Below are 26,502 nucleotides of genomic sequence, written 5' to 3' on the forward strand. Positions count from 1 at the left end.
CATTAATTATTTTCTTCTTTCACAGCCGTGATTAGAACTCTATGTGATTAGAGTCCGTTAAATTGAACATTCATTCATTTTCTACTGCTTATCTGAACTTCTCGGGTCACGGGGAGCCTGTGCCTATCTCAGGCGTCATCGGGCATCGAGGCAGGATACACCCTTGACGGAGTGCCAACCCATCACAGGGCACACACACTCTCATTCACTCACACGCTATTTTCCCATGCATGTCTTTGGACCAGGGGAGGAAACAGGAGTACCCGGAGGAGACCCCCGAGGCACAGGGAGAACATGCAAACTCCACACACACAAGGCGGAGGCAGGAATTGAACCCCCAACCCTGGAAAACAAAACAAAAAAAAAACCTTTGATTAATATTTTCATATTCAATTTAGGGGGGCATGGTGGCTTAGTGGTTAGCACGTTCACCTCACACCTCCAGGGTTGGGGGTTCAATTCCCGTCTCCGCCTTGTGTGTGTGGAGTTTGCATGTTCTCCCCGTGCCTCGGGGGTTTCCTCCGTTTCCTACCATGCATGTCTTTTCCAAAGACATGCATGGTAGGTTGATTGGCATTTCTGGAAAATTGTCCGTAGTGTGTGATTGTGTGAGTGAATGAGAGTGTGTGTGCCCTGTGATGGGTTGGCACTCCATCCAGGGTGTATCCTGCCTCGATGCCCGATGACACCTGAGATAGTCACAGGCTACCCGTGACCCGAGGTGGTTCGGATAAGCAGTAGAAAATGAATGAATGAATGAATGAATGAACTCAAATTGGGGGAAAAAGAACCTACATCGCAAAATAACTTTTATTTTAAGCTTATGTCCAATAATAATGTTAGAAGATGTATTGAAGATTTCTTTTTAAAATTTATTTAACATTTAATGGAAGAACCTTACTCCTGTGTATAGCTAAGCTAAGGCTCTAAGGCTAAGGCTAAGGCTTGATTTGTAGATGTTCTATGCTAAGGCTTAATTTATAGATGTTCCACGATGTTCAGTCTTTAATTTATTAAAAAATTCTAACGGTTATTAGTTCGCAATAGCAGTATAGAAATATACAGGTATGTTTTGCATAGATTTTGATATATATGCTAATGTCCTCACATCAGGCTACACTACTAGCATCTGCAACAACAGGCATATTTTATTTTTGTATTTTATTTCCTTTTGTATGCAACAGTAAAGTCAAAAAGAAAAAAATAAAGTGCCTAAGAAAGATTTAATTGTTGCAATAACAAACATCCAATTGAGTAATCTATGTCTATAAACTACATTATCTTTTCTCTAACCCCTTATTATTATTATTATTATTTTTAAGCAACAAAGGAAGGAAAAACTGAGGAAGGAAAGCATAAAATCATTATCTGGCTATTTTTACGGCCTATCTGCGAGATGTTCTGAGCGTAGCCTTGAGAGTGTGGATACAGTGTTTCCTGATATCAAAAACCTTGAGGACGATAGGGAGAGTCCGTGTGAATGCCGTACGCTATGGTCGCATGCAGCTGTGCAGCACTCACGTCTGCTATTACTCAACATCTGACTCATATGAGGGCTGGAACTTCATCACTCGCTCTTGTACTTTACTCAGAAGGAAAAATAGCGCTTGGGTTAAACAGGGTGACAATGCAGATGAGTTCATACTGTTGGGTTGGGATGAAGGACTTGTTGTGTCTAATATGATTAATGTTTACTAAAAAGGATTAAATATAAAAGCAGTGGTGGCTCGAGTGGTTAACATTCTGGTTGTTGATTGGAGGATTGTGGTTCAGGCCCTAGCGCTGCCACAGTTGGGCATTTGATCAAGGCCTTTAACCCTCACTGCTCCAGAGGTGCTGTATCATGGCTGACCCGGTACTCTGACCACAACCTCCAATGTTGGTATATGTAAAGAATTTCACTGTGCTGTAATTTATATATGACAAAAATAAAGCCTTCTATACTAAACGTTAACAATAATGTAAAGCATTCGATATGTTACTATATACACACAGGTATATGTAATATGTTAAATAGCTAAAATATCACTAATAGTAATGGAGGACATGGTGGATTAGCACGTTTGATTAACACCTCTGGGGCTGAGGTTCGAGTCCCGCCTCCAAGCTGAATCAGTGGAATTTCCCTGTGGTTCAGGGTTGTTTTTTTTCTGGTACCCTGGTTTCCTCCAAAACAGGTCCAAAGACATACACAGTTAGCTGACTGGTATCTCTAAATTGTCTGGAGTGTGTTAATGGATTGGCAAGCATCTTTAAAAACCGGCTTGTTTTGGTCATGCGGTGTTATTGGTGTAAATGAACCTCAATCAGTGACGTGAATATTTACTTCCTACGGTAGTTTTTTAACTGCCTTTTTCATACTGCTTAATGAAAATAAATTTTCTGGTTCTTTTAAGATGTTAACACCACTAAAGGAAGAACCGAGCCTTTGTGCTCTTGTTTCAAACCAGAAGGAGATAAGAGCTCTACAGTTTAACGAGTCTGTGAGCTTTTTACTTGGGGAATTTCAAGGCCAGCAGCTAATAAGAGATTCGCAGCTGTGCTAACCATAACGTAGTGAGGATACCGGAGACTCCTTCCTTAAACGCTGAATAAATGTGCCTTAATGGAAAGCTTCAGCATATGATTCGTTTTTAAATATGTTTACGTGGAGAAACGTGCCATTCCAGTTTTTAGAAAAAAATTACAGGAACTACAGAAATCTTTCTTGAGAAATGAGATGAGAAATGTTGTGTTTCAAAGACAGTAGAATTTCTCATTTAGGCATGGGAAAGTCTTCAGGACAGATGAGTCAGACTGTTTATAACTGCTATAAAAGAACAGATAACAGGATCAAATGCGTTTCATTGATGTTCCCTGGCCTTAAATGTAACTATAAATGGATAAAAGTGTGATTTGTCAACAGGATTGTCATAATTGTTGTGTAATACACCGAGCAATTATACATTTTATGACAATAACATGTGCTTAAAGTTTTTTGTTCCTTACATAATACGGGGGGCAATGGTGGCTTAGTGGTTAGCATGTTTGTCTCACACCTCCAGGGTTGGGGGTGCGATTCACGCCTCTGCCTTGTGTGTGTGGAGTTTGCATGTTCTCCCTGTGCCTCGAGGTTTTCCTCCGGGTACTCCGGTTTCCTCCCCCGGTCCAAAGACATGCATGGTAGGTTGATTGGCATCTCTGGAAAATTGTCCGTAGTGTGTGAGTGTGTGAGTGAATGAGAGTGTGTGTGCCCTGCGATGGGTTGGCACTCCATCCAGGGTGTATCCTGCCTCGATGCCCGATGATGCCTGAGATAGACACAGGCTCCCCTTGACCCGAGAAGTTCGGATAAGCGGTAGTAAATGAATGAATGAATGAATGATACAGTTTGAATTTGATTTATACTGCAGTTTAATGAAACTGTGTATTAAACTTGAAGCTACAATCTAAGCTTAATTATTCAAATCATTAGTCTTGTATAGCTCTAGTGCAAAGCTAAACAAGTGTGTAACTTGTGTATTTCTTTAGACCTAGAATGAAGCCTTGGTGCCGGATTCAAGGTTGGATTCTGCGTTATGAAGATTTCGTACATTCAAAGAGAAGATGCCAACTTCATGTGGTCTTTGAGAACAACAACCTCATGTATTCGACTGTAGAAAGGACATTATTCATAATAACAATCTCCAGTTTTTAGAACAGTTTATAATCACACCCTCCAGTGTCACCCAATTGAGGATGAGGTTCCCTTTTGAGTCTGGTTCCTCTCAAGGTTTCTTCCGCTTCCACCTAAGGGAGTTTTTCCTCACCTCAGTCACCTCAGTCTTGTTCATTGGGGATAAATACAAACACATTTAACTATAAGTCTAATATTAATCTTGAACTTTTTATACTAGATTTCTTATATTCTGTAAAGCTACTTTGAGACAATGTCCAGTGTTAAAATCGCTATTCGAATAAAATTAAATTGAATTTAATGTAATTGAAAAACGTAGACTTGTGGATACCAAAACCTGCTTGAACAAAACTGGCTTTCTTCCATGATGACTATTCCAGCTACTCTATCTGTGCCTAAAGGCAGGGTATTATGCTGTGTGTAATCAGATGACGCATGTACTTAATCATCTGGGGTGAAAGTGAAGGCACTGAATTTCCAGATTATTATCTGGAAACCCAGAGCTTAACTTGCTAAGAGCAAATGTCAGTGAGTGTCAAAAACCGAACCAATCACATCTAGGTCAACATCAGATCTTTCTTTCACCATGGAGCTCTGGTTTAACCTTTTTTTTTTTTTAACCAAATTATTTATTTTATCACTATAAGTCTGATCTAAAATGACCATCTTTATTGGAGCTTTCCTATGAATATATTGCCATTTGTAGGCTGGGGGAAAACACCAATTCTTAAAGCTCTTAGTGGCTACTTTCATATGAGCTTCATATTAACCACTGCTGTGGAGTGAAACATGACAAAGGCATTCAATATTGAACATGGACACAAACAAAAATGGAGCAAATCCCATTTTTGTTTTCTGAGTAAAGAACTTTTTGTGAGTGTATTTTTGTATTGGGTGTAAAGCATGTGTTTTATGAAGATGATCGTAAACTCACCAGCTTCTCTCCAGAAAGCACCTCCAGGAGCTTGATGAGCATGCGTCCATCCCGCAGGTCCATATACAGGTCTGTAATGCGGCAGGAGACCCGCGCCAGGTGGGAGTTCACCCATTTTGTAAAGGTCTTCTTCTGCACCGCTTCACGCTCATCTACAGGACGGGAAAAACGGAGAACATCAGAAAAAGAAATGTGGTGTTTGTCATCTTGTTAAATTGAAGTGGACTAACTGGCCAGTTTTGGTTTCAATCACTGGTTAGCAACCGTTGCTATCCAACATTTCTACATAATTCCCCTCGTTCCATGTGCTTTTGTTTGGATTTCGGTTCTGTCTCAGTCTCACCACGGTATTGTTTTTTTCCCCCCTTATTGTATTCACTTGTTTTGTTTTGATTTGAATTCGCTCCTGATTCGTTTCCTTTTTACTGGGGTATTTCAACGTCCTGTCGCAAAAAAGAATCACCGTGCATTTAGTATTGTTAGTCTGGATAGCTCGCTAGTTTGGTTACATTAAAAATATGTTGGAAACCTAGTGTTATACAGATTCATCAGCCATCATTCATCATTTATATTACCATTTTCACTACATTAGCATTCACATGTCATTCCAGTATGCTAGCTAAAATCCCAAAGCACAATCACTGGACCTCAGTATTTCTTTTTTTTGAAATATTTACACATAATCTATGTATTAACCTTCTAAAGTCTGCCTGAAACCTTTCCTTTCTCTCAAGTTTTGAAGACAGGCAAGCGTGACATCTCGAACCCCCAGCAACCCATTTAAAACAGTTCGGCTCAAGCCCAGCTATTTTTAGGGTCATGATTGAGGACAATGTCCCGTCCAGAGACAAACTGTTTTGTGTTGAGGTTTTGTTCAAACCGACCATCGAATATACCCTCTCTAATGAATATGTTTTATTTTTCATTGGTTGTTGCATTAAATCTTACCCAGATACAATAGTGCTGTTTTCTGATTGGCTATTGTGTAGCCTCTTTTTTGATTGGCTGATAAGTGTCAGGCTCGACTAAGAACTGAGACGTGCTTGATTCCTTCCCGGTTCCATAGAGACAGCGGTGCGGACTGATACGTTTTGGGCGCTGTGGCATATTAAATATATGATAAATAGTCAAAAAGTTTTTCTGTGTGAGAAATACGATGTGTGGTGGGAGAGCGTGAGAAAAGCCCCTTGACAGCCCTGTGAAATGATCTATTATATCTCCTAACATACTGCTTTCTGAAGTTAAATAGTAATCATAACTAAATGACTACAGATCCAAGCAAACAAACAAGCACCGATTAAAAACAGAACTATTAATTCCTCTCTAACTGCGCTTTAACTTGATGCTATTCTGAGATTTTAAAAGGAGACTAAAAAGCATTTAGTCACTCTGAATGAGGGCGTCTACCAAATGCTATAAATATTAATGAAGGAGTAGGTGTGGCTTGTGATTGGTTCATTTCTATTTCAGGAACAAAAAAAAAATTTGCTACAGAATTCTACCACAAAAAAAGTTTGTGTATGTTGGTTTTACCAGATGGCATACCGACGAGAGAGACAACGGCCTGGTTTTTCCTTTGGCTCACAAGACGAAGGTTAAAGGATTCCAAAGTTCACTGAGTCGGTAAAGTCGATGTGAAGGAAAAGTACGAGACAGTACGAGAGACAGATGGCTGTGCTGTGGTTGACGTTGTAGATCTTTTCTCCTTCCATTATTTAGCTTTTACACCAGCCAAAGTTTGCATCACCTTCCCTTAAAGCAAGGAGTAAATCGTAAATATTGGCACCCCTATATTTACGATTGTGTTTGGGGGTGACATTAAGACCAACCAGCCAAATGCTAAACCAAATAGGTGCCATTTCTCACTATAAACAATAATTTCACCAAGTTTTGTGATATAAGAGGGGAAGACAGCTGTCCTGCTACACCTCTGGCATCGCCACGCCCATGCACACATTCAAACAAGAGTTCATTTATAATCCACCCAATTTTCCTGTTATTGCATTCCTCGTCCCTGAAAAGACGTAAGCGTCTCGTTTGATTGTTCTCCCACTTTAGCGTCTTTCCTGATGAGACCCCCTGTGATTGAAAGAAGACAGGATGACTACAGCTCTCCTTGACCCCCTCAACAGTCCAAACAGAAACAGATCGAGAAACCAAACAGGGAATGGGTGACAGGGGTCATCGTAACCGACAGCCCGGCCCCAAACAATAGAAAACCAGCAAACACAGGAAGAACACATCTGCCAGAGAGAGTGTACTGAGAGCACGGAGTCAAATAGATGACAGCTGAGGATAAAATAAGTTCTATTAAAAAAAAAAAAGGGGGAGCAAGCAAGCAAGAAAACACAAATAACAATAAAAAAGAGTTATAATAAAAAAAAAAAAATAATAATAATAATAATAATAATAATAATAATAATAATAATAATAATAATAATAATAATAATAATAATTATTATTATTATTATTATTATTATGACTATTAATAATTAGACTTTCATTAAGGATATGGTTGACACTTAACATCTATGCATTTTTGTCTAATACAAACAATCCACTATTTACATTAAAAACAACAACAACAATAATAATAGTAATAATAATAATAATAATAATAATAATAATAATAATAATAATAATAATAATAATAATAATAATGCAGAGAATTGATCATTAATTTTTAGTAATGTTTGTGTGTGTGTGTGTGTGTGTGTGTGTGTGTGTGTGTGTGTGTGTGTGTGTGTGTGTGTGTGTGTGTGTGTGATCATTTGACTGGTGACTGACATTCACACACATGCATATGGAAGCAGTGAAGTGCATATAGAAAGTTGAGGGATCAATATATAAGGCCCAGGAAAATGCTATAGGGAATCTGTAAACTGAGACCCACACACAAAGACCCACACGCACACACAAACTGCAGAGTGCTGACCATGCGTCTCTCTTTTCCATGTCTATATGTTCCACATGTCCTAATGCCCTCCAGGAGAACCTGCATTATAAAGTGTGTGTGAACCTCTTTACTGGTCTCTCTCTCTCTCTCTCTCTCTCTCTCTCTCTCTCTCTCTCTCTCTCTCTCTCTCTCTCTCTCATCATCTGAGACACACCAGATCTCTCATCCTGCTCCTGCTAGAGTAAACAGCACCAAAATCTACATCATGTGTGCCAAAGGGTGGGCGATGTGGCAGAAACGGAAATATCAGTGCGCTTTTACAGACTAAACTGTCATTTAGGTTTTCTTGATATTTGATAACAAGATGTAGAATAGACAAAACAATCGAAAGCCGGTTCAAGGATTTAAAAAATAACAACATGGGGAACCAAAAGCTAGTGGTCTCTATATGAAACCTTCAGCTTAATGTCCGTCACACTACGAATTAGAATTGAAATCTGATTAGTCAGAAGTTGACATTTTCTATAGCAAGATCTGGAAGTACGTCTGGCTCCGAGGCAAATCACGGGTTTATATGCATTCTAAAACGATATCGTTTCCAAGTCAGGGACTGCTATGGTTGTCATTTAACCAAAAATATAATCTGTGAAGTTTTCTGTAAGAATTACAACATTTTCTAGTTTCTCTGCGGATATTTCTGTCTTATTATCTTCAAGAGAGATAAAAGAGAAGTTGATTAGTGTGAAGAAGGTTAAGATGGTTCTAGCTAATATAATGTAAGTCATAACAGGAATTCTGTTGCATTCCACAACACTAAATGTATATAAAATGGATCAATGGATAAAACATTGCTTCTTTTTCTTTTATAAATAAAAACTTGTTAATGTTGGCAAGTTGTTGTTATATGAGAGGAACATTCAGAGAGCACTGTTATCTGAATCGCTTGACCAAACCACCCCATGGATATAATTGCAACAATATCTCATCATCATCATCATCATCATCATCATCATCATCATCATCATCATCATCATCATCATCATCATCATCATATCTCCCACCATTCCTGTACCTTCCCTTAGCTTAGAGCTCACTCTATTCCTCAGCTTGAGTATGAAGGCACTGAGGCTTTACTGTAAACCGATAACACCAATGCTGATGCTTGTAGAGCCCCAATGGGATTGTGGGTAAAGGAACAATGGCGGCAATGTTCCTACCCTCAGCCCCCATCCCCAACCCCGGGGAAGGCCACAGGAATGCACCAGCATCTGGTCCTACCCTTAGGTAAACACATCCCTCTCTCTCTCCAACGCTCTACCATTAAAATCCACCCCACTGAGCTGTTAGGACACTTTTTCGCAATAAACACAGCTTTGTTCTTTTAAACTCCTCCCACACGGTAAATATTACTTTATGTCTAAAGAGAGGAGTTAAGATGCTCCGGAATCAGATATAGTTTCTGAAGAAAAGCCTGAAGCTCCGCTGTCTTCTTGGCTAAATTCGTAGAAATTCCCATCACTTTTTCAACTAGATGAAAGTTTACACACCCACCACCTCTCCACCTCCTCCCTCCTCTCCAACACTTCCTATTCAAGACTCTTTTGTGGGAGATCGAGGTTCTCAGAGTTCTCCTTAGTTTTTCTATTCACACTCTCGCAATCAATCTCTGTCTTATTTTGTTGAAGCATGTCCTGTTGTCTACACAACATATCTTGAGCATTTTAGAGTGAACGTCTTAAAATTAAACTGTCAAAAATCAGTAGAAAGCCTTTTGGTTAAGAATGTTAAGAAATAGTCAATATCCAATTTTGAATCACTGTTTATTACATATTTTCTGTATACATGTCTATTATCTGGTCAGACCTGGTCCTATGATGCAATTTTTTTTACTGTATTCCATTTGTTTGTGTTTTAAAGCGTTCAAAATCGAATCAAGAAAAATGCTGCACTTTATTTATTTCGGTTATTGCTTGCTGTCTAAACGTTTTTAATCTACAGTCTTAACAGCAGCTCTGAGAGTTAGCAGTTAATAAGATTTAGCTTTCTGTGTTTAACTCTTTAGCATTTTGATCGGTCTGTATATCTGTAATAAACCATAAGGAACTTGAGAAGTTCAGAGTATGATGGTTAACGGTGAATGTACCTGAGTTCATTGCTTTTAAAACTCCTTGTGTAATTAATTACCGAGGATTAAATGTAACCCAGAATTTTTATCACGACGACCTTTCGTGATTGTTTTGGGTCACGTTGTCCCTGCTGTACTGACGCCGAGAACAAAAGGTTAGTCTCTTGTCAGATTGGAAAGCGGCGTCTTAACATGACTATAATGGATACAAAGGTTATTGATTTATTGACTTTAACATCCACCAAACAAACCCCACCCATACACAGAAAACTCTCAGGATGTTCTCGATGCTAAAAAAAGGAAGGCCATGCAAATTGAAATGCAAGGCAAAAAGAAGGAGGAGTGTGTGTGTGTGTGTGTGTGTGTGTGTGTGTGTGTGTGTGTGTGTGTGTGTGTGTGTGTATATGTCTGCGAAAACTTCCTTTCTCTCTCTGATGTATCCGCATCCTGTGGCGTGAGGCTCCGCAGAATGAAATTCCTCAGACGTCATGTGCGTTAAAGACGTGATAGGGGTCACATCACCATGTTAAAGGCATCTCCTTTTTTAACTTGTGTGTGTGTGTGTGTGTGTGTGTGTGTGTGTGTGTGTGTGTGTGTGTGTTGGTAAAAAATGAGCTGAAATAAAGCAGCTCAAACAGTGAGACAATTCACTTTTGTCAAAAATCTTGAACAAATATGTACACGGTCCCTCGAGTCGCTAGATAGATTCAGGGTAACTTTGTATATTTACCTTCCATATTAAACAAGGCAAGACTGCAGCTCTCACAGCGAGAAACATTGGCACTCATTTTTCAAAGAATATAAATGAGAGAAGGATGACATCTCAGTGGGAAGACTGCGGTGTTGTGAGGAATACGGTGCTGCGGGTCAGGTTCCAAGATCACAATGTGTCACTGCACGTTCAGCTGCTATCAATTAGGCCTAAAGTTGTTTGAAAAGATTTTTTGCTAAGTTGAGCTGACATGCACAAAAGAATAAGAAAAATAAATGCTATTATACCTGTGGTGTTGAATGCTTGATTCTGATTGGTCAAAAGGTGTTAAATGGTTTTCTGTAATTGCAGCTTTATCAGTAGTCCTAGCTGCAAGGCTTAGAGTAAAGCTCTCTTTCTACTACCTCGTCATTCGACCTAATCGTACGGTAGAAGCTTCACGTCTGGTAAATATGGTGGCATTTTCTCTAAGGACGAGTTTTTTCCCCCATGAAAGAGTTAAAGATGGAGATTTTCCTTAAGCATTTTTCTTTTTCTTGGTAGCAAGTTGTGTTTTGTCTAATTTCTATTTTCAAGTGAGTAAAAAAATTGAGGCTTGTTATAGTTTGTATGACGCTAGCTAAAAAGAGGAGAGGAGTGTTCCAGCTGTGAGGGAACAAAAACGATGCTGTTCTAGGAAAATAATCAACGTCAGGGTGGTCACTGGGTCGCATTACACCATCCTGTTATCATGCTTGTTTTGCTCGACTCAGCGATCCGACACCATAAGCCATTTTGTATTCAGTGTCGAATGTATGCTGGTACTAAGGATGCACAATTTTTTGTCATTGAAATATTGGTGTTTACACTAAAATGGTGTCAACATTAGGGAAATGTCCCATGTACTAAAATATAATTTCAGGTGCAATGTATAGCAATATAATCGAGTACATTTGGAGTAGATAGAATCTTGGAGAGACTTGAATTCCACCCTTAGCTCCATTTGACTACGCCAAGTGTGGATATGTGGGGTAAAGTGTTCCTGTTCATGGTCGGTTAAGTGGGTAGTTGTGCTCTAATGTTAAAAATGTTTTTCTTGGTGTGTCTGCTCAATGTCACTCCATATAAATAGGAATAATATATCACACTGGTAAGATAGCAGAACACTGCAGAACATGCTCTTCATGCTCTGCTGCTTTGGAGAGATCAGCCAACACGGCATTCTGTTCTGCCTGTTAAGGCAGGAAAAGCAAAATGAAAGTTCTGCTCACTCTAGTCTGTCCACGACGGAGCAAATAGAGCACTGATTCTGCCTGGCATCGCTGCTCATTTTTCATTTTGGACCATTCTCACTTTTTCTCGCACACAATGCAGGTTTCTACCTCACACTTTTTCCCCGTTATGCTGGCTTACAGCCAAGGCTCAAACAGCTCCATTCTTTCATATCAGTCAGTTCCATCAGTGACTCTTACAGCTCCATTCAACTGTTTCTCCATCGCTGGAGCAAAGGGTCAGACTGTCCAGACAGGCCATGACACCCAGCAAGTAAATCATGCTGGGTCGAAAGGCTGGGAACTCATCACATACAAAACATGTTTTAGGCTCAGAGTCTTCTGTGTCTGTGCTTGTTCTTGCCAGCAGCCTAACAGACAGACGCACAGTGAGCCATGCTGCTGAAAAGGGGAATTGGCAGAGCTACAATGTGGAGGACAAATGCAGGATTTCTGCATGGATCCTGGAAGATCCTCCACAGCATGCTCACAGTGGAACATCTGAGGCATCTCCAGGAGGCTACTAACGCTCTAGTCCACAAACAAGAACTGTCGATTTATATATCCATAAATTCTTAAATATATGGAAAGAGTACTTCTTTTTTGTACCAAGAAGGCAAAGGTTACATTGGGTTTGTACAATTTATATGTGAAATCCAATTTATTTTTAAAATTGTTACGTTAAAAAAGTTTGGTTCGATCTTCCAGATTTTTCAGTCGTGTAGAGGAGGTGAAACCTTACACTAAATTTTTTCAGAAAAGCAAGCAAAATTCATTATGCTGTATATAACCACCCAGTTACTAACTTATCTTACATGGGATTACTCCCAAATTTTCTAATTCCAACCCACCACTGAGCTCTCCTGCTACGACACATGGAACAGAGACTCATAGGAAAATGCTCACTGCACTCTTCAGTGTACACAAGCTCACAGATGCAAACAGCTGGTTGCACACATATCTAGGATCATCTAGATGTTCCCTTGTGTGAGCTGAAAGCTGTAGCCCAGACATATGCTGTATGATCTACCTAGGATGCTCTGGTTTGTCTCTACTTTTTGGCAATGGAAGTAGATATGGTCCATTTGTCTTGGCTGATATATACTGTCCAGGGAAGAGTCTAGGGAAAGTGTTATCAAAAGTTAGGGTCACTTGGTAACTGTGTAGTAATATTCACAACACTAAGAAAAGGTTAATATATTTATATATGATTAAACAAATCAGTATTTTTTTTCACGGAGAAGATACATTTTTATGACTGTGCAGAAAGTACCAATGCTCCAGAGTGATCTCGAACAAGCTGGTCACAGATGAAAGGTCAAGTTGTCGTCTTTCAGGCTTAAAGCTTCCTGCTGTTAAGTGCTTTATGATTATGGACAGGGCAAGCGCATGGTTTACTGATTACCAAGACAGAGTCATCCGCCCAATTATTTTTTCCAACTCTTTCCTGTGTGAGAGTATATAGCACCGAGAGAAGACCGGATACGGTTCTTGTGCTTGCACAATTCTGGTTCCTCAAAAGTGACCTTTGTGCTAATAAATAAATAAATTCATAACTAAAGGAACAGATGTTTTATTTCAGAGGGATTTTTAATGAGAAGTGCTCCGGTTTTGCTGAAGGTATACATGGAGGTAAAAATCAAACCATGTCAAGGATAAAGTTGTGTAAAGGCAAAATATATATATATATATATATATACTGAGTGTGTCAGACAGTCTGGAGCACTCCCACTGATCAGTCCAGCTTGGCTGCAGCATTATCATTATACCATTATTATCTAAAATCTACTTGTCTACTTGACAATTAGGAGGAATCAAATAATTTCAATTTACTTTCACTTTGACTGAACATTCTGACACGTTAAATTAAGCTTTTAGCTTTAATGACTACCAGAAATTCTTTCAGTGCTGCTACCATTTCATCACTCATTGACAACAAAAAGACTGTAGCTCTTTTGTTTCTTTTCTGTGTCTCAACGAATAGAAAGATGTTCAAACGTAAAGCCATGTAAACCACAAATGGAAAAATATCCTTAAATACGCTGCTGGTATCATAAACCACAAGCGCTAAATGCAGGCTGAACAAAAACAACCGCTCCCACCTTCCTCGACTTGCCATTGTTGTTCATGACGACCCATTCAGACTAGCCTTTTATTGACTGGTGATTTAGGGAGGAGGGGAAGATATTCCAATGTAGTCTTGGGACATTTCTCATACTAGAAATTCATGTATACGCAAAAGACATTTCATTTCCTTTCTGTCTTGCCTTTCTTATTAATCCAGACTGAAAGTCATACTCTCCTAGACTGATCCAAAGGAAGCATCAGACAAATGTACCTCATCTCTCAATCTCCATTTCTTTTAGGATTATTAGTCAGAAAAGCTAGAAAAACAGAAAAGGCTTGCTCCGATGGTGTTCCTTTTAATTCCTCGTTTTAAATTAGAAAACAATACCCAAGCAAAACCAATTTTTCCGAAGGGATTTAAGCGTGATCACATGGCAACGGGTGTAAACAACCGAGACCTACCTGCAGAAGCAAGCCTTACCTTGCAACTGTTTGAAACGCCCCTCTAGCTGGTTGTAGTTGAAGGGCATCTGAGACGAATAGCCAGATCCATGATAGAGATCCTCGGCCCCCACAGACCCCCAGTCCGTATCCATGTTCCCTTACTCAAACTGGATCCAGAACTCCCAAACTCCTTGGAAAGCAAGAATGCCAAAAATGGAGGGAAGCAAGAAAGCAAAAGAAAGATTCACCAGGATTTCTTTCCTCCTTACCTCCAAATTCAGGTTTGCTCCTTTGAGCAGAAGCTAATAAAAAATAAATCCAGAAGACCCGGGAACTGGTCTGTTAGGGTTTTATTCCAGTCTAGTACTTGAGAAATACTCAACACAGCAGGATCTGTTCCAGAGAGGAGAAGGAGAAGGAGGGGGCGGAGGAGGAGGGAAGCATGCGTCTCCTCTGATTGTTCTCGCCCTGGCTTCCCTCCCTGGCCGTTCAAAAGTGGCCTCTCCCCCCACGGCTAAGCACGTATACACCCACCACCTTTCCCTTACTCAGCTCTTCGTCAGTCAAGCCTCTCTGAGAGGGCTAAAGTGGGCTACACAAAAGTGAGGACCACAAAATCATTTCAGCGGTATAGCGGACTTGAAGCAAAGCAGACCAATGAAAGGGCTTCCCTCCAGCACAGCGCACCTTTGTTGGGCCAGTCTAGGAGGAGGCGGTGGATGGGAGGCGGACTCTGGGTTGTAATTTCACCAGAAGCTCTGTCGGGCTGTGTGTTTAGCAGTGATGTCACCGGCCTCATTACCATAAAGGCAAGCAGTAGGTGGAGCAAGTGAAAAGAAAGAGAAGGAGGAGGAGGAATGTACCAAGCCTCCAGTGAACAGAAGGGGTAGAAATGAAACAGGATGACATCCAGTTTCCCTGTATTGTTGTTTTGGATGCTTGATGGATGGAAACGTGTTGTCGCTATAAATGCTAAAAGACCTTTTTGGCATAGCAGAGCAACCAACGTCCTGACTAAAAGCTCATTTGCAAACATCCTGCTTGAGCGGTCACCCGTCACTACCCCCACCTTTCCTGTCAAACTTCCGTTTGCACAAATGCAAAGGGAAGGCTCCACCTCTGCATACATGTGTGTGGACTTTCAAGCGAGTCCTTCGAGTAAGTAAATATGTAGCACACTTCCTCTGAGAGCACTAACTCTTCTGTCTTGGGTTTTTAGTTTGGAGGCTACTCCTGAGTTTGGCTCCTCTCACAAGATTATATCACAGAGGGGAAAATCTTCTTATGATTAATGAGCTGATGATAAATGTGTCCATAAGCATCCTGTCTGCTTTCTGTCCCCTAATGGGACAGAACTTGGACCTTGACACAGAGCAGAGTCGGTTCTTGTTATGCGCTAGTAGATGGAGAGATTGGGCATGGAAAAAAAAATGGGCTGAGATTTATCCTTGAGCATTATTTAGTTGAACATTAAATAGGAATAGAACATGAAACTTTGTTAGAACTCATGAAATGTATCATATGTTAGATCTCATCCTTTTATTTGTTCTAAGCAGTTCATGTGATATAGAAGACATAGGAAGTATGTTGTGAGGTAGAAATTGCCCCGTGAGCATGTTTCATTTTTCCAACAACACAATATGCAGCATAGTTTGACGACCATGGGATTTGGCCACAAGATCTGGCCTGGCCTGTGGCTTTAAAAGGAATATTATAGAGATATACTTGGGGTTTTGTCAGCAACAGTCACAAGGAACCCACGTGCTCTTCACACCCCTGCAGGCATCACTGATCTTTTTTGACCTCCCCATGCCCTTCTGTTTTCTGTGGCATCTGACTATTAGCTGTGGAATGATTTCTCATAGGGCTTTGAGAAGCAACAGCCAAATATGTGTTCTTACGCTCTTTTTTCACTAAAAAGGGAGGGGACATTTCCTGGAACATGTGTTAGTCACCCAGTGCAGCTGTTCACTTCGTTTAAAAAGGCCAAATTGCTATAGAAGGGAGTTTTCATTAAAAATTAAGAAGTACTGTACAATGTATAGGGGGTCACGGTGGCTTAGTGGTTAGCACGTTCGCCTCACACCTCCAGGGTTGGGGGTTCGATTCCCAACTCCGCCTTGTGTGTGTGGAGTTTGCATGTTCTCCCCGTGCCTCGGGGGTTTCCTCCGGGTACTCCGGTTTCCTCCCCCGGTCCAAAGACATGCATGGTAGGTTGATTGGCATCTCTGGGAAATTGTCCGTAGTGTGTGTGTGCCCTGAGTTGGCACTCCGTCCAGGGTGTATCCTGCCTTGATGCCCAATGACACCTGAGATAGGCACAGGCTCCCCGTGACCCGAGGTAGTTCGGATAAGCGGTAGAAAATGAGTGAGTGAGTGAGTGAGTGAGTGAGTGTACAATGTATATAAAAGTAAATACTGAATTCTTTAATTAAGCTTTGGCAGTTGAAGAAAGTTTGAAGGCTTTGAAGGCATCATTCAATGGCTTCAAGTCAGAAATTGGAGTAACACCTTTTTTGGGAAATGGGGAAAATACTTTTGCTGTGTGAACATTGTTTCTCGCTATAAAAGTGCTAAAAATGCACAAGCTATGTGTATGTTTAATGTCTACTTGTTGATATGGTTAAGTTTTATGTGTGTAATTTTTATGGAAGGAGTCTCCAGTTTCAGTTTTCTGACAGGGGTTTGAGGACCATGTTTTGTCGTGCCTTAGTAACACGAGAGCTCAGATTCTATAACTTTAGGGTTAAGGGGATCTTCCCAGAATTTAAACTAGGAACTACAAGCTAAGATGGAGGTCAAAAATTCAAAATTATGAGCTTTAGCTGAAAAAGGTTACATCTTGTACTAAATGTAATATTGCATTAAAAGCCACTGGAAACTGCATCTGCATTTGTCTTTACTCTGCAACACAAGATAAATGCGTGTTTTAAGAGATTATTTTGCTTCTAAACCAAGACAGCAGACCTTTTAGGACACATATCTCATGTTTAACATTTCACATGATGTTGCAATGTGAAGAGGACGTGCCTGCGAAACCACATACTGTAATTCCGACGAGAGCAGCTCATTCCAATGGTACATCACTAACAGTGACATTTTATTGGCTGTGAGCTCATGATATTTGCTGATTTCTGCAGCGCAAACGAATCTGAGATGTCTGGACAGGAAAGGTGAAGGGTAAGAGAGTTCACGGGTGCACAAAAATGACGTTATGTGCAAGGCATGCTATAACCGTGGAGTGGTATTTTTTACTAGCATCTGGGTGACAAATGCAGGGAAGGAAGCCATGAGGAAGGAAAGAAATATCCATGGGTGTTTCCTCTGTTACAGCCATTAGGAAGACAAGTTCCAAAGGCTTGGTGTATACAGTAGCACATGCTGCTAGACTTATCAGCTTGAAGATGTGTAGCATTGAAGTGTGTAACATTACTGTGGTTTGAGCGGTTGACTTCATGTAAATATCATAAGGTATTTTCTTATACAGAGAAGCAAAGCCAATAAATCTAAAACATGCTTGTGTTTGGAGACTTTTTCTAGAAAGAACCTTTTTTAAAGGCCGCATCACATTTTCCTCTGCGTAATCCGACTGTCTGTTTCGGCTCAATCTGGCAACCGTTAATTGAGGCCTGCTGAGAAAAATAGTGGAGGGGCTGTATGTCATAGTATTGGCTCTTCTCATGGCAGGGCACATGGTCTACATTAGTGGGGTATGCTGCGTGCTAGCGGGGGGACCCTGCCTTATCAACCCTGTGGGACAAGAAAGTGTGCTAGCATTACATTGTACTTCCTGTCAAATGTCCAGAGTCAGCTCAGAAGTACGAGAGAAAAGAACTGAAGTTAAATATTTCTAAGGAACTATCATGAAATCCAAGCAATGCTTAGAATATGTTAATGATAAGTAGGGATTCGACTTTAGGCGTGCATCAAGAGATCCAGGGATCCTAAGAAAAAAGCAACAGTCGCTGGCAGGTTTTGTTTTCATACAGAGGTTGCAGCCAGATAGGAAGCAGGAGAGAGCAGGATTGGTCCAACTTTCTGCAGGATTTGGCAGAATTGGTCAGACTTTCTGTAAGAGTGAACACGACTGGACAGACTTTCTTTGCAGGGCGGTGCACAGAATTCCTTAGTGAGTGGGAGAATTAGTCCAAATTCTTTTGAGAGTGGGTCATACTATTTGCAAAAATGGGGGATTAATCACTCTTCCATCGAGAGTGGGCAGGATTGGCAAAATGTCTGCAGGAACTGAAGGGATTGATCAGAATTCTTTCAGCGGTGGGGGATAAGTCAGAATTATATTGGGCTGAGCGAGATCGGTAGTACAGTAGTAAACAGGGTTGATGGGAATTTCATTGGGTTGGAGAAAATTGGACATACTTCCTTTGGGAGAAGGCAACATCGATCAATTTCCCTTGAAAATGGACAGGATTTGGTCATAATTCTTTCTGGACCATGTGGGATCAGTCAGCATTCCATTATGTTTATACCGCCAGGCTAAACTGCATGATGAGGAGTCATGTGTTTTGTCTCCAGATCGGCAAGCTCTTATGGACTCACTGGTTGCTAGACACAATGAGGTCAATCATAGAAAGAACTTTTCCCAAGAATGCTTACTTTTCATTTTCACAACCTGAGCTATTGACAGAGAAATGTGCAGGTATTCAGTTATATTCAGTTCATTCCCACTGGGTAAAGTCTCAACCAATTTATACAACCTGCTCTGTTTGTCCCAGTGACCACATTTAAAAACAACAAGATTTAAGCAAACTTAGCGATCTTCTCTAGCACAATGCTTGTTTCTGTAATAAACTTTCTAGATTTTTATCACTCTTCCCTTACAAATGGGTGGAGAAACAGTGTGTGTGTGTGTGTGTGTGTGTGTGTGAGAGAGAGAGAGAGAGAGACAGAGAGAGAGAGAGAGAGAGAGAGAGAGAGGGGCGTTCACTGTGTGCAAAGGAATGCAGGAAAACAGAATCATGTGAAAAGCAGGATGCTCACTGGAATTCTACGGGGCCTTTTTCTTACACTACTAAAACAGGACTGCGGTCTTGGGCAAACGAACAAGGCTGGAAAAAAAGCCCATATTATATTTTACGTTCCAACTTTTTTGAGCTTTTACAGGAATATCTGAAGTCCTCTCTGAGCTGTGTGGGGGAATAAACAAGAGGTTTTGAGGTTTAAAGTCAGGTCTGTTTAAGCTCCACTGCCCTCTGGCAATAACAAGTCCCTTATACCCCTGGTGATTTTAAGAGTGCTCTCTCACCCAGTACTCCCCCTTCGCTCTCTCTCTCTCTCTCTCTCTCTCTCTCTCTCTCTCTCTCTCTCTCTCTCTCTCTCTCTCTCCTGTGCCATCCTACAGCCCTTCAGTAGGCAGCCATCATAACAACATCATGTCTCTGTAAACAGGGCACTTACGGCACTTTAAACCAACCGCTACTGGAAGAAAGTAGCTGAAAACAGACACAGTAAACGCGCTACTGTCCGGATATCCCTGTCATTTCTTTATGCGTAAACACAATTGACTAGGAATGCAAAATAACATAGGAAATGTTTGTCTGTGCATTTACTGAGCCATGTAACTGAGACCAGCCTAATTACAGAATCTCTGTAGTGCAGAAACCGAAACATAAAGACGGCCTTTCACTTGAATAATAATGCATTAGAACGCTAAGTGTTGATTTTCTGTACCCTTAGCCATTTACATGATGACACAAAAGCATGTATCTTATTACATCCTAATCTGGGTATCGTTCGAAGAACACTAAGCAGTGAGAGCAAGACTAAAAGAATGGCATGAGAATACCAGAAGAAGGTTGGTAGCTTAAAAAAAACTTTTTACCCACTGTGCACTTTAAAATACTGCTCATTACTATTGAAATGTGTATAATGTCTATATAGGATACAATTGTGCATGGAACCCAACACAAGGGACATCTCACTCTCACATTTAGCAATTTCATTTATATAAAGGACTGTTGTCTGCTTCTATGTCAAGATGGAGGGAGCTTCCAAGGTTAAAAAACAATTTAAGCTTTTCAAAAAAGCAGTGAATGATATCTAGGACATTTTTGCATCTAGTCCAGGGCCCATATTCATAAATATTTTCTAACGGAATCTAATCTTAAGAGTGATTCAGGACCAATCTGAGAGCAATTCTGAGCAAGGAAAATATATATTAATAATAACTTTTATCTTAGAGAGGAGGCGGGGCTAAACCTGTTACTAGGTACATACTTTTGTCCAATAAAAAAAAAAATCTGGTCTATTATAAGCCTTGACTTTATCTCTATGTTAAGATATTTAAGGCCACATCGTATAGGGATTACTTTCCTGATCGATCCTTTTACAGATGTTCTAACTAACATCTGTATGTTACTAATGCAATAAATGTAATGTAAATGTAAATGTAAACATCTCTGAAACAGAGCAGAAATGTCATCGAGACAAATTCTATCATTTCTGCCACTGTGGCATGTTAGAGTATCTCTAAATGTTGATGTCATATCTAATCTGTATCATCTTATTAACTTATTAAATATAGTATACAATACATTTCTTCTCCCTCTTCAACTTTTGGCCATTTTCTCCTCTGCTAAAGAACCACTTAAGACTGTGAAAAGTTCTCCTCACGACTCCTAAGACGTTTTGACTTTTTGAGCTCTTTTAAGTGTTAAGATGATTTATGAATAACTTTTATCTTTACTAGAACCTTCTCTTTCATTTTAAAAGAAAACACCAACATTTCTAAGAATTTTCACTAGGAGAAACTCTTTACATCATGAATATGGGCCCAGGTTGCTAGTTGTGAAGACTTTGTTCCAACATTTAAATTTTACTAAAATATCAACTTTTTTAAATATCAATCTATTTTTGGCAGTGTCATATAAAGTAATAGAACGCAATACTTGAGTAAATGTACAAGTATCGTACTAGAAAAAGACTTTGGTAGAAGTGAAAGTCACCTTTTAGAATATTACTCAAGTAAAAGTCTTAAAGTATCTGATATTTACTGTACTTAAGTATCAAAAGTAATTTTCTGATATTTAATGTACTTAAGTGTTTGAAGTAAAAGTAATAAATAAAATTTCAGTGATTTTCGGTAGGCATAAGATCAGGGCCGGTTCTAGGGTTTCATCTTTAGGGGTTTTAATGAGAATTTAAAACAAGAAGAGTTTTATATTATATATATTATGACTACATAGTAAGCCAAACGTTATGGTGTTATTAAATGGCAAAAGTGGACACCAAAATTTTATGCATGATGTAATGATGCCAGTCTCGAATCAAATCAGTTCATGTATGTGTGCATTCTCTACAAACATTGTGTCCAATGAATGCAGTCATTAATAAAAAATATATTCACAAGACAAAGACCAAATCAATAAATGTTATTTTTATTTAGTATTGAATGGATTGTTTGCATTAATATTTTGTTTGTGCTATCAACTTGTAATAAGAATAGTGACATTTCACTGCTTTTGGTTGCCATCTTGTGGCTTTCCACCGATTAACATTATAGATAAATGCCTCCAGCTCTGATTGCGCGTGCACGCTGCGTGTACCTGTGCTTCTCCGTAGAGCGCGCGGACGTACGTAATACAATCTAGGAGCAGTGATTCGCCAAACCTCCCTTATTGCAGTCGCACACATTTCTTCTGATTTTATTCTGTAGTGACGGGTAACGACGATGCTTAATGGAAATATATAAAAGTATACATTTTATCTAGGAAATGTAGTGGAGTAAAAGTGAAAGTTGACATAAATTTAAATAGCGAAATAAAGTACAGATACGTGAAATTTCTACTTAAGGACAGTAATGAAGTATTTGTACTCCGTTACATTTCAATACTGATTTTTGGAGCATTTACTTCTACATTGGATGGACATTCCACCATCGGCAGCTCAAATTCTCTTGATTTATGGGTTCAAAAGCTTCAGCAAAACCGAAACAATCTCCTCATCGACAGTGTCACCTCCCTCCAAAAAAGAGAAAGTCAGACCCCCCCTTATACCACAAGCACACAAAACCCCTGACAGAAGGAGTCCTGGTATAACCCCATCAAACACATTGCCTCACCTGCTAAGGCCTTGATGCGTGAGCGCTCGAACAGGCGGGCCGAGCTGTTCTCGTTGTCCCACTCCTCATCCCAGCGGTTTTTGACAGTGTCCTGGTACTGCTGCTGGATGTCCATGTGGTCATATTCGGCGGCTACTGTCGTCATCCTGACCTTTCACCTTTTGGCCTTTTCACAGATCACACTTCCTCATGGGTGGCTTCCTCTGAAGCCCTGTAGAGAGGATGGAAGGAAAAAGTTTTACAGTATATCACAATAAAAATCATCGCATAAATGGAAACATTTTATACAAACAGGAAAAAAATGCAAACAGTTTGGTCTTATGGGTAAAAAAGTAGAAAAAGTAAATATACTAAAAACTATTGTATATACAACATGATATAAAGTATGTGGAAAAACATAATAATGGGTCTTCCCAGGTATCTAGGTTCATCCAGAAGGTTATTTGCCTGATTTTTTTCAATATGAAAACACAGTGGTGCTTGAGTACTGCCACCTAACTTCCTGTTTTGATCCAGAGCTGTGTTTCTGTATGACCTCATAGATTTCCTGCAGGATCTTTGGCATTAGGTGGATTGGCTACCCTACAATGCCTTTAGGTGTAAATGGATGTGTGTACTGTGTCTTGAAAAGGGCCAACATCCTATCCAGGGTAAATTACCTCCTTAAGCCCAGTGTTTCTTGGATAAGCTACGGATCCACCTCAAACCTGTTGAGGAGAACGCAAATATTGAAAATGAATGGTGAATGAGGGTAATTTGTGAGTTGCAGAGTGAATTTACAGTTGAAGAAGTGCAGTGCATTCGCGTTCCCTGATTTTAAAAAGGGACTTAAAGGGATTTCAGTTGACAAGTGTTTGGACCCCTCAATTCAGTGTTTGGCCCCTCTTGGCCCCCAAAAATCAGTACTTGGCCCCTCGTGGACAACTCAATTCAGTGCTTGGCACCTCTTGGACCCCTCAATTCAGTGTTTGGCCCCTCTTGGCCCCCAAAAATCAGTACTTGGCCCCTCGTGGGCAACTCAATTCAGTGCTTGGCCCCTTTGGACCCCTCAATTCAGTGCTTGGCCCCTCTTGGCCCCCAAAAATCAGTACTTGGCCCCTCATGGGGAACTTAATTCAGTGCTTGGCACCTCTTGGACCCCTCAATTCAGTACTTGGCCCCTCTTGGCCCACAAAAATCAGTACTTGGCCCCACCAATTCAGTGCTTAGCCCTTCTTAGACCCCTGAATTAAGTAAATTAAGTGCTTTCTCACACAATTCTGTTTATAGACCATTCAGTTCAGTGCTTGGCACCTCGTGGACCCCTCAATTCAGTGCTTTCTACCCAATTCAGTGCTTGGCACCTCTTGGACCCCTCAATTCAGTGCTTTCTACCCAGTTCAGTGCTTGGCACCTCTTGGACCCCTCAATTCAGTGCTTTCTACCCAATTCAGTGCTTGGATCTCTCAGTTCAGAGCTTGCCCCTGTAGTTCAGTGCTTGGCCCCCTCAGTTCAACGCTCAATACACATTACATACATATATTAGCGGTACACAATACATACATATATTAGCGGTACACAATATGTACATATATTAGCGGTACACAATACATACATATATTAGCGGTACACAATACATACATATATTAGCGGTACACAATACATACATATATTAGCGGTACACAATACATACATATATTAGCGGTACACAATACATACATATATTAGCGGTACACAATATGTACATATATTATATACAAATTCATTTTTTCTTTTTTTTCACTTTTACTAACAAAAACATTACTGCTTAATGAAAGACTGCATCCTCCAGAGAACTACAAATAAATTACACTTTCAAGATCCTTCTGTACTATCTTTAAGAAACATACCGCCATCCACTGGTCAACCTCTAGAACTGCGCTATACACCATCTATCCTCTTGTATGGTGAATCTTCAGGATGAGAGCAGTAATCAGTGTGTCTCATCTATTTAAGTGATAGCATGCTGAGTTTTTGGGCAAAAGCTGCTTGCTTGCTAACCATAGCTCCTTCTACTTCTCAGTCTTTTCTCTGTTAACTGGAATCAGCACTCTGCCGTCTGCACGGATGAGAGCATATTAGTTTGAAGAGCTCAGCGGATACCTCTTGTGTGTGTTGTGTGTATTGTGAGAAGGTCTGTTGTCAGCACTATGCCTAGTGTCTGATTCGTGAACCTATGAACCCAGCATGTGTGTGAGGCCTTGCTGCAAAAGTGCCAGACACAACGAACTCACAAAAACAAACAAAATAGACGTTTTTTTCATGGACGGAACGCTAGCTTTCTGTCAATGCCTGGCTTGTGGCACTGTTGGCTTCAAACTCCATTTAAAACCTAATTGCTACCATAAGGCTTGAGTTGAGAAAAAATAATGTCTTTCAGTCCTGTGGGATTTTTTTTTATCCCCCATTTTCTTTCAGTACAAACCTCCCACACACTGCTGGGATCAGCGCGGCGGTCTGTCTAGTTCTGCATGTGAAACGCTTGATTAGCATCTCGCTGCAGGTCGTGCACAACTCAGCAATTAGCTGAACGAGCCTATCGTCGACACCCTCCTGTCTCCGTTTCTCCACAGCAGCCCCTTCTGTGTATGACTAAGAACATTTGCTGTGTCTCTGAGACTCTGAAGGCGGTGCAGTTGGCTAAATATAACCACGCCGCTGGGCCTGGTTTTTAACATCTACAGGCTGCAGTGGTTCAAGTGGCCACAGGCACTAAAGTACACACTTTGGCAGCAGAAAGGATAAACACACAGGTGGCATGAAAACCCAAACGCAAAATTTATACACTGAAAACGATGCTTTGAAAAGCACACATACACCCACGTACAACAGCAGACATATGCGCACAGTTGGCTTTCGGAAATCGTCTGATATTTATATATTTATTCTCCAAGGCACCGTTTGCAGTATCATGATTGCACCGAAGAACATTTCATGGCAAAAACTGGACTACATTTAAATTGAGAAGGAGAAAAGTCAGAGCAATGGAAAAGACGTAACTACGGGCGCTAAACTGTTACTACAAATGATAAAGTGAGACTGTGTAAAATAGTTTCTTATTAAAACAAAAAAAAGGTGTGGCTGACAACATGATGGCCTCTGAATTAGTGAACGGGAATTCTGCTTCTTTTAAGTGAGTTAAATCATTTGATTCAGCAAATCAATGAGTCATCTGTGCTCCAAATAAGGCCACTGACAAGCAAAATGATTCATAAAATGTTTCTCTACAATCGAATACTGAAAATTATGTTTCATCCAGCTTTATAATATTAATCCAATCATCATTTTACTGTTCGCACATTTTCTAATGTACTGTAACATTGATTAAATACACTTAAATGCACGAGTCAGCTCTCAGGATTCGCTTAAAGGAGTCAATTCAATTGCATACGAATCATCAACACTCTAGATGTTTTTAAATGTCTTTTTAGAGGTCCTGAGAATATTCCAGAGATGTCTTCCGATTAAATCTAAGTGGGATCAACATATAGGACCAATACAGGACCACGTGTGTATGAGGTCTATGTTGTAATACTGTAAAATCAACTTAAAACATATAGAATCATAAAGTTCTTCTAACATTTCCATACCACAAGTGTGTTTGTGAATCCCAAAAACTGGACACTAGAAAACATCATGGCGACATTTCATACAATTTTAGAATATTTGCATTTTAGAAAAATCTGACTCGGAAATTTGAGCCAGTAAACAAGATCCTCTAAAGCTATTAGATGTTTAGTGCTCAGGGTGGAGACTCACAGGATATCAATAAGCTCATAAGCTGAGGAAATCTCTCCGTCCACAAAAACATCATCGTATCGATTTTGTTTTTCCTTCCAGATACTGTAAGTCATGTGGACGCCTGACAGTCAGCCAAGCGCGCTGCACTGTCTCGTGCATTGATTATTAAGCTTTACTGCATCCTCAAAAAAACAAAACAACAACAACAACAACAAAAAAAAACACCTGATAGGAGAATACATAAGCATGTTTTGCAAAGCAACAATTAAGGTGCACTCTGATGTGCTCTTTTCTGTTAGTCGGCGGCTTATGATCAGCAAGCAACAACGTGAGTAATGTGGGAGCCTATGTACGACTGGTAATGTGTATAGATCAGCTGGTTTCCTCTTACAGGATATGAGACTTTGATTTTTTTGTCTAACGATAGTTAGCGTTCTCCTTCTTCAGTGCTTCCAAGAAAAAAATGTCAAATGGTGCTACAATTATCCTCAATTTATCACTTGTTCATTTACCTATTCTTGGCTCATAATCATCACCCTCAACCTCATCATCATCATCATCATCATCATCATCATCATCATCA

At 40.1% G+C, this 26,502-nt stretch overlaps 1 protein-coding gene across 3 annotated transcripts in view; it reads right to left on the minus strand.

The window, feature by feature from the left end:
• sptbn1 (spectrin, beta, non-erythrocytic 1) overlaps nucleotides 1-26,502 on the minus strand; it is an 84,451-nt gene that overhangs the window by 34,824 nt on the left and 23,125 nt on the right. Inside the window, exons 1-3 of one of the 3 annotated variants that reach the window (XM_047810611.1) lie at nucleotides 14,353-14,819; nucleotides 14,121-14,273; nucleotides 4,590-4,741 (exon numbers count right to left, since the gene is read on the minus strand). In XM_047810611.1, the coding sequence (XP_047666567.1) occupies nucleotides 4,590-4,741; nucleotides 14,121-14,235 (267 nt within the window). In that variant the 5' untranslated portion in view covers nucleotides 14,236-14,273; nucleotides 14,353-14,819. Of the gene's footprint in view, nucleotides 1-4,589; nucleotides 4,742-14,120; nucleotides 14,820-22,160; nucleotides 22,372-26,502 lie in introns of those variants that run through there. The other 2 variants (XM_047810609.1, XM_047810610.1) reach the window with 2 other exon arrangements.

This window comes from Tachysurus fulvidraco, chromosome 2 (genome assembly GCF_022655615.1).
Source record: "Tachysurus fulvidraco isolate hzauxx_2018 chromosome 2, HZAU_PFXX_2.0, whole genome shotgun sequence".
In the NCBI taxonomy this organism is placed as follows: domain Eukaryota; kingdom Metazoa; phylum Chordata; class Actinopteri; order Siluriformes; family Bagridae; genus Tachysurus; species Tachysurus fulvidraco.